The sequence below is a fragment of the Monodon monoceros genome, unplaced genomic scaffold, assembly GCF_005190385.1.
Source record: "Monodon monoceros isolate NGI ecotype Baffin Bay Population unplaced genomic scaffold, NGI_Narwhal_1 Super_Scaffold_4, whole genome shotgun sequence".
Lineage (NCBI taxonomy): Eukaryota > Metazoa > Chordata > Mammalia > Artiodactyla > Monodontidae > Monodon > Monodon monoceros.
This window is the reverse complement of record NW_021703781.1, coordinates 51,425,608-51,441,623: the sequence shown is the minus strand read 5'-3', so window position 1 is coordinate 51,441,623 and position 16,016 is coordinate 51,425,608. Positions and strand designations below refer to the sequence as shown.

The 16,016-nt window shown below is 37.8% G+C and overlaps 1 protein-coding gene across 2 annotated transcripts in view; it reads left to right on the top strand.

Annotated features, from left to right (window-relative positions):
- The window catches only part of TM9SF3 (transmembrane 9 superfamily member 3), a 73,422-nt gene that overhangs the window by 51,867 nt on the left and 5,539 nt on the right, over nucleotides 1-16,016 (top strand). For both annotated transcript variants that reach the window (XM_029245415.1, XM_029245416.1), the window contains exons 11-14: nucleotides 1,675-1,743; nucleotides 4,955-5,101; nucleotides 5,574-5,657; nucleotides 5,784-5,860. In XM_029245415.1, the coding sequence (XP_029101248.1) occupies nucleotides 1,675-1,743; nucleotides 4,955-5,101; nucleotides 5,574-5,657; nucleotides 5,784-5,860 (377 nt within the window). The remainder of the gene's footprint in view (nucleotides 1-1,674; nucleotides 1,744-4,954; nucleotides 5,102-5,573; nucleotides 5,658-5,783; nucleotides 5,861-16,016) is intronic.

Below are 16,016 nucleotides of genomic sequence, written 5' to 3'. Positions count from 1 at the left end.
TAAAATAAAATTAGTAAATTGAACGTTTTAGTGCTGATTTATACTATTCTGCATTCTTTATTTTCCTAATTCTTACTTGCAGACATAAATAGAACAGTCTTACTGTACATTTGTTTTATTCCCCATCTCATAAGAATAGCTATATGGTAGACTCTACATATTCATAATAAGGGATATATACTGAAAAGCCTCCATTCCTAGATATTTTGCTATATTGTAAGTATAACTTATGTTTAAGTATTTATATAGTCTTTTGTAGACTTGGAGGTATGTAGACATTTGCAGAAGTGGAGGCTGAATAAAATAGCCCCGTAGTGTAAAGGAGAATGATCTGTTCTAGTCCTAGGAATTGTCCGTGTTCTTTTTCTCTAGGATTGGTGCTTATGAGAACTTTTGTAGTCTGTTTTTTAAAGTCAGTTTTATCTTCAAATCAAGATTAGACTGTTAAGGCTCATTGATACCCTAACGTTTGTTCCTTTACCCATTACTGGGGAGGATAAGGTTAAAGGAAAAGCATAGAAATCACAAAAGTTCCTCTGGGTCACTAGGGCTGGTGAAGGAGAGGAAGGAGCAACACGCGACCTTGCTAATAACCCTGGGTCATATTTAGGTGTAGGAAGGCTCGCGTGTCTCTTCATTTTCTTTATATAGTTGTATGGGAACCAAAATCTGAATACTAGATCTGGCGAGCATGTCATTTTTAACCTCTGTGGATCTTGGCTTTCTGTAAAAGGAGGAAAGAAGACTAGACTTTAAAATTTTTTTTTCGGCTCTCAAACTCATTTTCTTCTCAGTTTTGTAGTTTGTTCATTTCAGAAATAGTAGTTTACTATCTTTTATGTGCCACATACTGTGCTGGACACTGGGAATACCTAGATGAATAGCTTCTGCATGCCAGGGTTTATAATCTAGTGAGGTATTTAATTAGACAGTACAGTATAGTGTGGTAAGTGCTGCCATGGAGTTACGTTCAAGAGACAGTGGAAGAACCCACCTCTTCTTGGGAGACCCGAGAAAGGCTTTATGGGGCGAACACTTGAGTCAGTGCTCGCAGGAGAGAACCGTGAGACAAGGGAAGGCATTGCAGGTGGAGAATTACCGATTGCAATCAGTAAGTGTTGAGTGAATGAATGAGGTTTGAATTTTATTTTTTATTCATTCTTTAACTCCTTTTATAACTCAGAACCCATAATACCTTAATTGTGTGATTCATAGGAGAACAAGTTACTGAACCAAGGAAAGCATGAGCAAAGAGATTGGCAAGGCCACAATTTGGGAAACATTATTTCAGATGCAGGGGGGTCTCAAGACTTTTCTTTCCCTATGGCTTTCTGTAAGGTAAATGACGAAAATTTTTAGAAGTTACCGAAAAGTATAGAACAAGAGCAAATACTCATAGTTTTTCTTGAGTTCTGCCAGTCGCAAGTATTTGTGTTCCACAAGTTCTTATCTCGGCCTTTAATGCCAAAAAGAATTTTGACTATAACCTATGGCTAATTTGAAGTCCCCTCTCAGTATTGTGCCTCTTTGAATTTTTGGTTTTCTGTTTACTGGTTTGTTTCTATCCTTTAGATTATTTTTAAGTACCAAGCATCTGATTTCTATTATCAGGGTTTATATAATATAATGTGGAAATCATACTAGAAGTTTACTGTTAATTTTAATATTTTCCAGGTTCATGGAGCCTGCAGTTATTGTTTGCCTGGGAGGAATTTTACCTTTTGGCTCAATCTTTATTGAAATGTAAGTTTTGGCAATGTATTTATGTTTTGGGGGATTTCATTATAATAAGAAAATTTAGGAGTTAGGATAGGTATAGAATCATCAGATGGGCAGGCATCTAACAGAGTTAGTTTGTTAAGTCCATGCTTTTAGAAAGGGGTCTATGTAGTCTGTCGAAAGGTGGTTTTTGGGCTTCCCTGGTGGCGCAGTGGTTGAGAGTCCGCCTGCCGATGCAGGGGACACAGGTTCGTGCCCTGGTCTGGGAAGATCCCACATGCTGCAGAGCGGCTGGGCCCGTGAGCCATGGCCGCTGAGCCTGCGTGTCCGGAGCCTGTGCTCCGCAACGGGAGAGGCCGCAACAGGGAGAGGCCCGCGTACCGCAAAAAAAAAAAAAAAAAAAAAAGTGGTTTTCTGCTTTGTTCTCAAATATTCAGGTGAAGCTTATACTGTTTTTGTATTGTGTTCTAGACCTTTCTCACCAAACAGGAGATCTTAGAAATCAAAGCATGCATGCTAGAGAATGCATGCATGTCAGACCAGCCTTTGATCAGCTACATGATATAAGAAATTACTGATTTTTATTTTTAAAATATTTCTAAGGGTCCAGGAAACTAGGTAAACCATTACCTACCAGTTAGTCAAGATCCTGACATCTTTGGATACACATTCATTCCTAGTCTTCTTCCATCAAGGCCCACAGGAGTGCTGGGAATTATGTATGTGTTTCGGGGGGGAGATATGCCATCTTGTGCCCAGTTACCATGCTTCATATCTGCATCCTTGGTTCCCCACTGCAAAATATAAGCATTTCTTTTCTCAGCCTGTGTTCCAATGTTCCTTGATGGGAATGCTCTGGCATCTTAGAAGAGACAGTTCTTTGTATGGGACTTTTTCAAGAACTGCAGTCATACACCTCTGGATCCTGCCCATGAAATGCCAGTCATTGTGACTACTCAAAATTTCCTTACACGTTTCCAGACGCCCCAGTGCTGATTCTCTCCTGTACAGTGGATGCCTCCTTAAGAGGTGTGATTGAATCTGACAGTTGGTTAATTGAAAAAGTTGGCTCATGTAAGGGAATTATTAAAAAAAGATACATACATAACATTTTATTTTAACTTAAAACAACTAAAGGTACATCTTTCACTGATTTTTAAAAAAAATATAGAGCCAAGGTCTTGCCTTTGTACCTAGTTGACGTTTCCATCATTTTTACCTTTGAAATTCATAATGCATCTTCTGTATTTTCCAAACTTTTTAAAGTGGAGCAGGAATGTAAAGACCTGTCTGAAGTATCCTAAGTGCAGAATCCTTCTAGATTTGTACATTTGTCCCCCAGTCTTTTATAGTTGTCTCACCCACGCCCAGTTTTATCACTTGTTTTTTAGTGGCTCACCTTATTGAATTTTTCCAAAGTATTCAACATAATTTTCATAGAAATCATAATTCTTTTAGCTATCATGTTTATTTCTTTATGTGACATTTAAATTGTCTAATTACACGAATAAGGACAACTGACATAGATTTGGGCCACTCCTGGGGGTCACCTGCCAGCTGTGGGTATTAGTCGGCACCTTAGAGGGATTGGAGAGCATGTCACTCTAGCTCATGGTTTAATAAAAACCAGTTCGAGAAATTCTTTTGTACTTTCTGACTTGTGTCCTCACCCTGATTTGACTTGCCACTATTTTTTCCTTCCTACCCTGTCCATACTACCTTGTGGATCACATCTCTTCCCGTTTTCTCGGGTACTCTGTTCCGTTTGGTAGCCACTTTGCTGTATCTTTAACTTCTCTGCTTTGACCACCCTCACACCTGTTCTCCTCTTGGTAGCCACAGTGGTCTTTTTAAGGTATCAGTCTGATCATGTCACTTATTTGCTAAAGACTTCTCATTTTCATTGAGGTAAGGTCCAAACCCCATCACATAGTCAATAAAGACCTTCATAATATAGAATCTGGCCCTGTTCTCTTCTCCAGCCTCATCTCTTATCTCTCACAGTTCATTTGAAGTTCTAGCCATACTGAATTACTTTGAGTCTTTCTAAATACAGTGAATTCCTTTGTGAGCCTTTGCCTTTGCTGTTCCAATGCATGGAATATTCTTCTAGCTCCCCACCCACCATGCCTTATCTGATTCTTCTCACCACCCTTCCCTACCCCCAGAGCCCCACCCAGCCAAGCCAGTAAGTTGCCCCTGTTAGGTGCATTGGAGAAGCACTTGTGTGTCATGATAGCCCCTTTACTAGTTCCCACTGAACTAATCTCCTTCAGAGTAAAGACTTTGTCTTCAATTCTGTTCTCACTGCTTCTCTGATATGTATAGGGCCTCTGTAAATATCTGTTGAAAGAATTGGTGATGAATAAGGTAACTAACAAGCAGAAGGGAACAAGAAAAAGAAAAGAGGCTAAAAAACCCTTTTTGGGGCTTCCCTGGTGGCGCAGTGGTTGAGAGTCCACCTGCCGATGCAGGGGACACGGGCTCGTGCCCCGGTCCGGGAAGATCCCACATGCCGTGGAGGAGCTGGGCCCGTGAGCTGTGGCCGCTGGGCCTGCGTGTCCAGAGCCTGTGCTCCGCAGCGGGAGAGGCCACAGCAGTGAGAGGCCCGCGTCCCGCAAACAAAAAAAAAAACACGCTTTTTGTTTAACTATGGCTTGTGTAATGGAATTAGAGTAAAGGGTCTTTTTTTGGTATAAAATCTTAATGCCCTTTCTTTTGTGGTACTGTGAAAATGGCATGAAGCTTCCATAGGCTTTCTTTTCCTAATTATTTTTATTTTCCTAATTTTATACATTATTACTATATCAAACCTTTTTTTAATTTAATAGGGTGTTTCATAAAATATAAAATACATTGTTTATAAAGTGTCATATCTAGAAAAAAATGAAAGAACAAGGAAATTGACTATTTAAAAAATAAGAATTTTTAGCTATTTTCATTTCCACAGTATACTCCTTAAGCTTCTAATTTATTTAGTTTGCTTAGAGATGGATACCCTACCCTACTAATGAGTCTGTTCTTGAAAGATTATCTAAGAAAATATTTTTGAGAGAATTTTAAATGACTTAATGAAAAGGGGGTAAGGGAAACTGTTGGAAGTTACTTGAAAGAAAAATACTGAGATTTAAGTGAGAAAAAAGTGAGAACTAAGATGCAAGTGAGATTTAGCAAGAGCAGTGTGAGCTACATGAATAAAGACTAGAAAACTGTGTCTTCGTTGTGTTGTATTTAGGTATTTCATCTTCACATCTTTCTGGGCGTATAAGATCTATTATGTCTATGGCTTCATGATGCTGGTGCTGGTCATCCTGTGCATTGTGACCGTCTGTGTGACCATCGTGTGCACATACTTTCTACTAAATGCAGAGGATTATAGGTGGTGAGTACTTATTTCTGGGAAGAACCTCTGGGGACCATAATATTTTAAAATAAGATTCCACTTGAAGTGTATCAAGTGGAGTAAAAGATCTGTATAGAAATTTTCCTCCTTAAGATAGTATAGGGATTTTTTTTTCAATTATAAAAATGTTGATGATTTTAGAGGAAAAATAATATCAGTCAAAAAAATTTTTGTTGGTATTAATGAGGGTCATTAGTTTAAACACTAGGAGACAGGTCTGAAAAAGGAAATGGTTTATTTAGGGTCATTTATAATAGTAAATTTGACAAAATTTAGGATCTCTCCTTCCAATTCTTAGGCTTTCTCCTCGTTGATATATTTAAATGCCATTGTACATTTGTACATGCATTTGTTTTTAAATATACAGAATCTTAAAGGATATTTTTATAAAAGTCTTTGCTTTAAAATCTTTCAGTGCCATCCATTCAAAAGGGTTACTTTTTTTCTTCAGGCAATGGACAAGTTTTCTCTCTGCTGCATCAACTGCAATTTATGTTTACATGTATTCCTTTTACTACTATTTTTTCAAAACAAAGTAAGTGGAGACATTTTTTCATTTTGTATTTTAGAAGCTAAGTTTGTCATTTAAATACTAGAATTTAGGCCTTATGTCTAAAGTAAAAATGGATATACTATATATAATTTTTTGGTTTTATTTCAGGATGTATGGCTTATTTCAGACATCATTTTACTTTGGATATATGGCGGTATTTAGCACAGCCTTAGGGATAATGTGTGGTAAGTTCTGAACTTCCTGGAACATCATGAGTAAATCTTTGAGTGTTTCTGAATCAGAAAAATACAGTAATTGGAAATTAAGAAACTACTTTCTGTTGTTTGATCAGGAATACCAAAATAAACTCAAGCATCTGATTTCAGTTCTTTTGACTATTCCTCAAAATCTAATTTACTACCTCACTGATTTCTTTTTTACTTTCCTGTTTTTAGTAATTCTGTATAGCACTATTTTTATTTTCCATACCACAATTAGTTTCTTATTCATGTTGAGAATTGTTGTTTTTGTTTGTTTGTTTAGTTTAGATTCTTTGGAAAAGATTATTATGTAAACAGGTTAAGGTTTGGCTGAATGGTGTTTGTTTGGAAGTTTCTGTTCCACCGTTCATGGAGGTAGCAGTGTCCAGGAGGCAGCACAGTTGACTGGTTACCAGTACACGCTTGGGTGTCTGTAGACTGGGCTTAAGTTCTGGCTGTGCCATCTGTGGTTCTATACCTTGATCCAGTTCCCTAAGCTCTCCAAGCCTCTGTAAAATGAGGATAATACCACTGTTTCATAGGTCTATCACAATCTTCTCTTAGATGGAAGAGGTGATAGTTATCACCAATAATAGAGTCTCTAGTATGTGTGAAATAACTAGAAAACAAAGAAAGAACTTTTGGAAGCAGCATGAAAAATGGAAAAACATGGACTGAAAAGCCTGAGAGACCTGGATTAAATCTCCATGCTGCCTCTCACTGTTTTTTGTGGCCATGGGAAGGCGTATCAACCTTTCTAAATCTCATTTTCTAATCTATAAAATGGGCATAGCTTTCAGAGTAGTTATTTGTGATAGTGTCATGTGTGTAAAGCACCAAGTGTAATGCAGGTCTGTTATTACGTGTTAAGAGATAGCCAGTTACATGGGAGACACGGTGGAGAATTTCTGGGAAGAGCTAGACTTTGGGGGACCAATTAGTCCTGGTTGTGAATCGTATTGCCCCTACTTAATAGCCCTGTTACTGTGGCCAAATTATTTAACCTTTATTCCTCAACATTCTCATTTGCAAAACAGTAGTATTACCTACCTTGCAGGGTTTTGATGAGGAGTCACTGATTGACTGTGGGTAAACATCAGGTGGATGGCAGATGCTCAGTGAGTGCCGGCTGCTGCTGTTACGGGGTTGAGGAGGGCCAAGCGTCTTGGGCTGTCCTTCTCTTCTGGGGTTGTGTCTTTGTTTCTGTAGATTCTTTGGGTTTCTACACCATGTGTTTTCACCTCAGAGCAATTTCATGACACTGAGTCCTGGCAGAGGTATCTTAAGGGAAAATGTACAAGCAGCTCAGTTTTTTTCTGGTTCAGGTTTTTACCCAAAAAATGAAGCTAATTCCCTAGTTACCTCATAGGAATGATGTAAGGCTTAATGAATAATAACTCTGGAGACGTTTCCAGATAGTGTATAATTCAGAACTAACCCACACACACACTTTTTTATTTTTATTTTTTGGTAATTCTGCCTTTAGCTATAGGATGGGCAATAGAATAAGGAAAACAGAATTATCTTGCTAAAACCTGGGTCCTGGTATGACATTTGTGGACCTCTTTAGGGTACCAAGGTTGCTTTCTTCTTTCATCAGAGGAATCTGTTCTGCAGAATGGTAGTTGCCAGAGATGAAGGTGGTCAAAAGGTCCAAACTTCCAATTATAAGATGAATAACTTCTGGGGATGTAATGTACAGTAAGGTGATTAGATTTAAGAATATTGTGTTTTACATTTGTAAGCTGTTAAGAGAGTGGTCTTAAAAGTTCTTATCACAAGAAAAAAACCTTTGAAACTTTGTAAGGTAATGGATGTTAACTGAATTTATTGAGTGATCATTTTGCAATACATACATATATCAAATCATTATGTCCACCTTAAACTAATATAATATTACATGATAATTAAAAAAAAAGAATCTATACTCAGCCATAAAAAAGAGTGAAATAATGCCTTTTGCGGCAACATGGATGGACCTAGAGATTATCATACAAGGTGAAGTAAGTCAGACAGAGAAAGAAAAATATCATATAATATCACTTACATGTGGAATCTAAAAAATGATACAAATGAACTTATTTACAAAACAGAAACAGACTCACAGATTTATAAAACAAACTTACGGTTACCAAAGGGGAAAGAGATGGAGGGGAGGGATAAATTAGGAGGTTGGGATTAACATATACACACTACTAGATATAAAATAATCAACAAGGACCTACTGTATATAGCACAGGGAACTCTACTCAATACTCTGTAATAGCCTTTATGGGAAAAGAATCTGCAAAAGAATAGATATATGTATATGTATAACTAAATCACTTTGCTGTACTACTGAAACTAGCACAACATTGTAAATCAACTATACTCCAATATAAAATAAAAGTTAAAAAAAAAAGAATCTGTTCGTATATACCATGTATGTGACCACTGTGTACACACATATACAAATGACACTGACTGTAAAGTAGTAAAACTAATTTCACCAGCTATAAGGGAAGACAGTTCTCTATATTATAGTTACACATTTTATTTATAGCTGCTGTGATAACCTTTCCTTGTGATAATTAGTTAACCAAATTTGAGAGAAAGTTGAATAGGAACTGAAAGCTAAGTCTGGATTTGTGTTATATGGGAACATCCTGTGTATCCCTTGACAGTCAAAAATTTCGTTTAGTATTATTGGCCATCCTTCCTTCAGAATATTGTTCCCCGAACTCCTCGTTATTTAATGAGATCTTTCATTTTTTTTTAATTTTCTAATTTAATTTAATTTATTTTTTTATACAGCAGGTTCTTATTAGTCATCAATTTTATACACATCAGTGTATACATGTCAATCCCAATAGCCCAATTCAGCACACTACCATCCCCCCCCCCCCCGCGCCTTTCCCCCCTTGGTGTCCATACGTTTGTTCTCTACATCTGTGTCTCAACTTTTGCCCTACAAACTGGTTCATCTGTCCCATTTTTCTAGATTCCACATATGTGCATTAATATACGATATACGTTTTTCTCTTTCTGACTTACTTCACTCTGTATGACAGTCTCTAGATCCATCCACGTCTCCACAAATGACTCAGTTTGGTTCCTTTTTATGGCTGAGTAATACTCCATTGTATATATGTACCACAACCTCTTTATCTATGCGTCTGTCAGTGGGCATTTAGGTTGCTTCCATGACCTGGCTATTGTAAATAGTGCTGCAATGAACATTGAGGTGCATGTGACTTTTTGAATTATGGTTTTCTCTGGGTGTATGCCCAGTAGTGGGATTGCTGGATCATATGGTAATTCTATTTTTAGTTTTTTAAGGAACCTCCATACTGTTCTCCATAGTGGCTGTATCAATTTACATTCCCACCACCATTGCAAGAGGGTTCCCTTTTCTCCACACCCTCTCCAGCATTTGTTATTTGTAGATTTTCTGATGAAGCCCATTCTGAGCAGTGTGAGGTGATACCTCATTGTAGTTTTGATTTACATTTCTGTAATAATTAGTGATGTTGAGCAGCTTTTCATGTGCTTCTTGGCCATCTGTATGCCTTCTTTGGAGAAATGTCTATTTCGGTCTTCTGCCCATTTTTGGATTCGGTTGTTTGTTTCCTTAATATTGAGCTAATTGAGCTGTTTATATATTTTAGAGATTAATCCTTTGTCCGTTGATTCGTTTGCAAATATTTTCTCCCATTCTGAGGGTTCTCTTTTCGTCTTGTTTATGGTTTCCTTTGCTGTACAAAAGCTTTTAAATTTCTTTAGGTCCCATTTGTTTATTTTTGTTTTTATTTCCATTACTCTAGGAGGTGAATCAAAAAAGATCTTGCTCTGATTTATGCCAAAGAGTGTTCTTCCTATGTTTTCCTCTAAGAGTTTTATAATGTCCGGTCTTACGTTTAGGTCTCGAATCCATTTTGAGTTTATTTTTGTGTATGATGTTAGGGAGTGTTCTAATTTCATTCTTTTACATGTAGCTGTCTAGTTTTCCCAGCACCACTTATTGAAGAGACTGTCTTTTCTCCATTTATATCCTTGCCTCCTTTGTCATAGATTAGTTGACCATAGGTGCGTGGGTTTATCTCTGGGCTTTCTCCCTTGTTCCATTGATCTATGTTTCTGTTTTTGTGCCAGTACCATATTGTCTTGATTGCTGTAGCTTTGTATTATAGTCTGAAGCAGGGAGTCTGATTCCTCCAGCTCCGTTTTTTTCCCCTCAAGACTGCTTTGGCTATTCAGGGTCTTCTGTGTCTCCATATAAATTTCAAGAATTTTTGTTCTAGTTCCGTAAAAAATACCATTGATAATTTGATAGGGATTGCATTGAATCTGTAGATTGCTTTGGGTAGTATAGTCATTTTCACAGTATTGTTTCTTCCAATCCAAGAACATGGTAAGTATGTCTCTCCATCTGCTGGTATCATCTTTAGTTTCTTTCATCAGTGTCTTCTAGTTTTCTGCATACAGGTGTTTTGTCTCCCTAGGTAGGTTTATTCCTAGGTATTTTATTCTTTTTGTTGCAATGGTAAATGGGAGTGTTTCCTTAATTTCTGTTTCACATTTTTCATCACTAGTGTATAGGAATGCAAGAGATTTCTGTACATTAATTTTGTATCCTGCAACTTTACCAGATTCATTGATTAGCTCTAGTAGTTTTCTGGTAGCATTTTTAGGATTCTCTATGTATAGTATCATGTCATCTGCAGACAGTGACAGTTTTACTTCTTCTTTTCCAATTTGTATTCCTTTTATTTCTTTTTCTTCTCTGATTGCCATGGCTAGGACTTCCAAAACTGTGTTGAATAATAGTGGTGAGAGTGGACTTCCTTGTCTTGTTCCTGATCTTAGAGGAAATGGTTTCAGTTTTTCACCATTGAGAATGATGTTTGCTGTGGGTTTGTCGTATATGGCCTTTATTATGTTGCGGTAGGTTGCCTCTCTGCCCACTTTCTGGAGAGTTTTTATCATAAATGGGTGTTGAATTTTGTCAGAAGCTTTTTCTGCATCTATTGAGATGATCATATGGTTTTTATTCTTCAATTTGTTAATATGGTGTATTACATTGATTGATTTGCATATATTGAAGAATCCTTGCATCCCTGGGATAAATCCCACTTGATCATGGTGTATGATCCTTTTAATGTGTTGTTGGATTCTGTTTGCTAGTATTTTGTTGAGGATTTTTGCATCTATATTCATCAGTGATACTGGTCTGTAATTTTCTTTTTTTGTAGTATCTTTGTCTGGTTTTGGTATCAGGGTGATGGTGGCCTCATTAGAATGAGTTTGGGAGTGTTCCTTTGCAATTTTTTGGAAGAGTTCGAGAAGGATGGGTGTTAGCTCTTCTCTAAATGTTTGATAGAATTCACCTGTGAAGCCATCTGGTCCTGGACTTTTGTTTGTTGGAAGATTTTTAATCACAGTTTCAATTTCATTACTTGTGATTGGTCTGTTCATATTTTCTATTGCTTCCTGGTTCAGTCTTGGAAGGTTATACCCCTCTAAGAGTTTGCCCATTTCTTCCAGGTTGTCCATTTTATTGGCATAGGGTTTGTTTTAGTAGTCTCTTAGGATGCTTTATATTTCTGCAGTGTCGTAACTTCTTTTTTATTTCTAATTTTACTGATTTGAGTCCTCTCCCTCTTTTTCTTGATGAGTCTGGCTAATGGTTTATCAATTTTATTTATCTTCTCAAAGAACCAGCCTTTAGTTTTATTGATCTTTGCTATTGTTTTCTTTTTTTCTATTTCATTTATTTCTGCTCTGATCTTTATGATTTCTTTCCTTCTGCTAACTTTGGGTTTTGTTTGTTCTTCTTTCTCTGGTTCCTTTAGGTGTAAGGTTAGATTGTTTATTTGAGATTTTTCTTGTTTCTTGAGGTAGGCTTGTATAGCTATCAACTTCCCTCTTAGAACTGCTTTTGCTGCATCCCATAGGTTTTGGATCATCGTGTTTTCATTGTCATTTGTCTCTAGGTATTTTTTGATTTCCTCTTTGATTTCTTCAGTGATCTCTTGGTTATTTAGTACGGTATTGTTTAGCCTCCATGTGTTTTGTGTTTTTCACGTTTTTTCCCCTGTAATTCGTTTCTAATCTCATAGAGTTGTGGTCAGAAAAGATGCTTGATATGATTTCAATTTTCTTAAATTTACTGGGGCTTGATTTGTGACCCAAGATGTGATCTATCCTGGAGAGTGTTCCGTGCGCACTTGAGAAGAAAGTGTAATCTGCTGTTTTTGGATGGAATGTCCTGTAAATATCAATTAAATCTATCTGGTCTGTTGTTTCATTTAAAGCTTCTGTTTCCTTATTTATTTTCACTTTGGATGATCTGTCCATTGGTGTAAGTGAGGTGTTAAAGTCCCACAGTATTATTGTGTTACTGTCGATTTCCTCTTTTAGAGCTGTTAGCAGTTGCCGTATGTATTGAGGTGCTCCTATGTTGGGTGCATATATATTTATAATTGTTATATCTTCTTCTTGGATTGATCCCTTGATCATTATGTAGTGTCCTTCCTTGTCTCTTGTAACAGTCTTTATTTTAAAGTCTATTTTATCTCATAAGAATATTGCTACTCCAGCCTTTTTTCATTTCCTTTTGCATGGAATATCTTTTTCCATCCCCTCACTTTCAGTCTGTATGTGTCCCTAGGTCTGAAGTGGGTCTCTTGTAGACAGCATATATATGGGTCTTGTTTTCTGGGTTTTTTTTGTGGTACGCAGGCCTCTCACTGTTGTGGCCTCTTCTGCTGCGGAGCGCAGGCTCCGGACGCGCAGGCTCAGCAGCCATGGCTCACGGGCCCAGCCGCTCCGTGGCATGTGGGATCTTCCCGAACCGGGGCACAAACCCACGTTCCCTGCATCAGCAGGCGGACTCTCAACCACTGCGGCACCAGGGAAGCCCTGGGTCTTGCTTTTGTATCCATTCAGCAAGCCTGTGTCTTTTGGTTGGAGCATTTAACCCATTCACGTTTAAGGTAATTATCAATATGTATGTTCCTGTGACCATTTTCTTAATTGTTTTGGGTTTGTTTTTTGTAGTTCCTTTTCTTCTCTTGTGTTTCCCACTTAGAGAAGTTCCTTTAGCATTTGTTGTAGAGCTGGTTTGGTGGTGCTGAATTCTCTTGGCTTTTGCTTGTCTGTAAAACTTTTGATTTCTCCAGCAAATCTGAATGAGATCCTGCCTGGTAGAGTCATCTTGGTTGTAGGTTCTTCCCTTTCATCACTTTAAGTATATCATGCCACTCCCTTCTGGCTTGTAGAGTTTCTGCTGAGAAATCAGCTGTTAACCTTATGGGAGTTCCCTTGTATGTTATTTGTCATTTTTCCCTTGTTGCTTTCAGGAATTTTTCTTTGTCTTTAATTTTTGTCAGTTTGATTACTATGTGTCTTGGCATGTTTCTCCTTGGATTTATCCTGTATGGGACTCTGCGCTTCCTGGACTTGGGTGGCTATTTTCTTTGCCATGTTAGGGAATTTTCAACTATAGTCTCTTCAAATATTTTCTCTGGTCCTTCCTCTCTCTCTTCTCCTTCTGGGACCCCTATAATGCGAATGTTGTTGTGTTTAATGTTGTCCCAGAGGTCTCTTAGGCTGTCTTCATTTCTTTTCATCCTTTTTTCTTTATTCTGTTCCACAGCAGTGAATCCCACAATTCTGTGTTCCAGGTCGCTTATCCATTCTTCTGCCTCAGTTATTCTGCTCTTGATTCCTTCTAGTGTAGTTTTCATTTCAGTTATTGTATTGTTCATCTCTGTTTGTTTGTTCTTTAATTCTTCTAGGTCTTTGTTAACATTTCTTGCATCTTCTCGATCTTTGCCTCCATTCTTTTTCCGAGGTCCTGGATCATCTTCACTATCATTATTCTGAATTCTTTTTCTGAAAGGTTGCCTGTCTCCACTTCATTTAGTTGTTTTTCTGGGGTTTTATCTTGTTCCTTCATCTGGTACATAGCCCTCTGCCTTTTCATCTTGTCTGTCTTTCTGTGAATGTGGTTTTTGTTCCACAGGCTGCAGTATTGTAGTTCTTCTTGCTTCTGCTGTCTGCCTTCTGGTGGATGAGGGTATCTAAGAGGTTTGTTTAAGTTTCCTGTTGGGAGGGACTGGTGGTGGGTAGAGCTGACTGTTGCTCTGGTGGGCAGAGCTCAGTAAAACTTTAATCTGCTTGACTGTTGATGGGCGGGGCTGGGTTCCCTCCCTGTTGGTTGTTTGGCCTGAGGCAGCCCAGCACTGGAGCCTACCTGGGCTCTTTGGTGGGGCTAATGACAGACTCTGGGAGGGCTCACGCCAAGGAGCACTTCCCAGAACTTCTGCTGCCAGTGTCCTTTTCCCCACGGTGAGCCACAGCCACCCCCCGCCTCTGCAGGAGACCCTCCAACACTAGCAAGTAGGTCTGGTTCAGTCTCCCCTGGGGTCACTGCTCCTACCCCTGGGTCCTAGTGCACACAGTACTTTGTGTGTGCCCTCCAAGAGTGGAGTCTCTGTTTCCCCCAGTCCTGTTGGAAGTCCTGCTGTCAAATCCCACTAGGCTTCGCAGTCTGATTCTCTAGGAATTCCGCCTCCTGTTGCCGGACCCCCAGGTTGGGAAACCTGATGTGGGGCTCAGAACCTTCACTCCAGCGGGTGGACTTCTGTGGTATAAGTGTCCTCCAGTCTGTGAGTCACCCACGCAGCAGTTATGGGATTTGATTTTACTGTGATTGCGCCCCTCCTACCGTCTCATTGTGGCTTCTCCTTTGTCTTTGGATGTGGGGTATCTTTTTTGGTGAGTTCCAGCGTCTTCCTGTCGATGATTGTCCAGCAGCTAGTTGTGATTCTGGTGTTCTCGCAAGAGGGAGTGAGAGCACGTCCTTCTACTCTGCCATCTTGGTTCCTCCTCTGAAATCTTTCTTGATTATCACCAGCAATCAATGAGGTATGGAGTCATGGGATTATGCAGAATGTTACTTTTTTCTTGAATCTTTCTATAATATGATATAAGGAAGACCTGGAGAGGTAATATCTTGACATTTACAAAGAAAATGGAATTAAGTTAGCTAAAGTTTTTGAACGCATTTCCTGTTGAAATTTCATCTTACTGCCTAACAGTCTTGGCACATTTACAGTTCCCTGCTGTTCTGGCAATGTCCCAACATTTATTCTTTAAAGGGTTTGTATGCCTTCAGTGTTAATTGGTGTTTTGGGGGGAGGGGAAACATTTCACAGTGGAAATGATTAAAATGTCATAATACAAAAGTTATACATACGCATCAGGTTATGTTGCTAAAAATGCTTTTTCAGTCAGTAATTGAAAGAAAAATATTAGATTTTTTTTAATGTAGGAAAAATAAATAATTATAAGGTGGGAAATAATTAGATATTGTTGTAGACTTTATATTTTGAGCATAGCATTTTAGTTTTAAGGAAATTAAGTTTTAAAGTGTATTATTCCCAAGACATTTACTTTTCTAGAGTGCATATTCAATATCTTCCTTTTATAAAGCCATATGTTTATAAGCTTATTCTTGAGATACTCATAAGATTAGGAAAAATGATACTCTAGGTTGACACTGTTTTGCTTTTAAGCGTACCTCTGCTCAAAATGGAACAAGGTTTTGTAAGTCTGGAAAACTGGATTTGGTTATTGGACTAGTGTTGTATTATGCCAGTTAAGTTTTTGATTCTACTTAAAATTTTATAGATATTTTTATAAGAATTCAGGTTTATGTTTATAAAATTGAATGGTATTTTCTCTTACCTTGTAAGGACTTGTATATAATTATTTCAAAGTGAATTATCACTATTTTCAAGTGTAGTATAATTATTTCATATTAAAAAATAAATGTCTATTCATTGCAAAAATAGGTTTGCTTTGTTTGGGTGGGTTTTTTAAAATATTTTCAATATTTAATAATGGGGAATTTTCAAATATATACAAAAAGAGGAACAGTAATATATATGTAGTGAGTCGCCATGTACCAACACATCAGTAATTATCAGCTGGTAGCCAATCTTGTCTTATTTATAGTCCCACCTTACCATGCTTTTTTTCTGACGTGAATCTTGGACCTCATGTTATTTCAGCTGTAAATATTTCAGTGTGTGTGTGTGTATGTGTGTGTGTATAAAATGTGCAATGTTTGTATACTGTAATTATTATATAACTA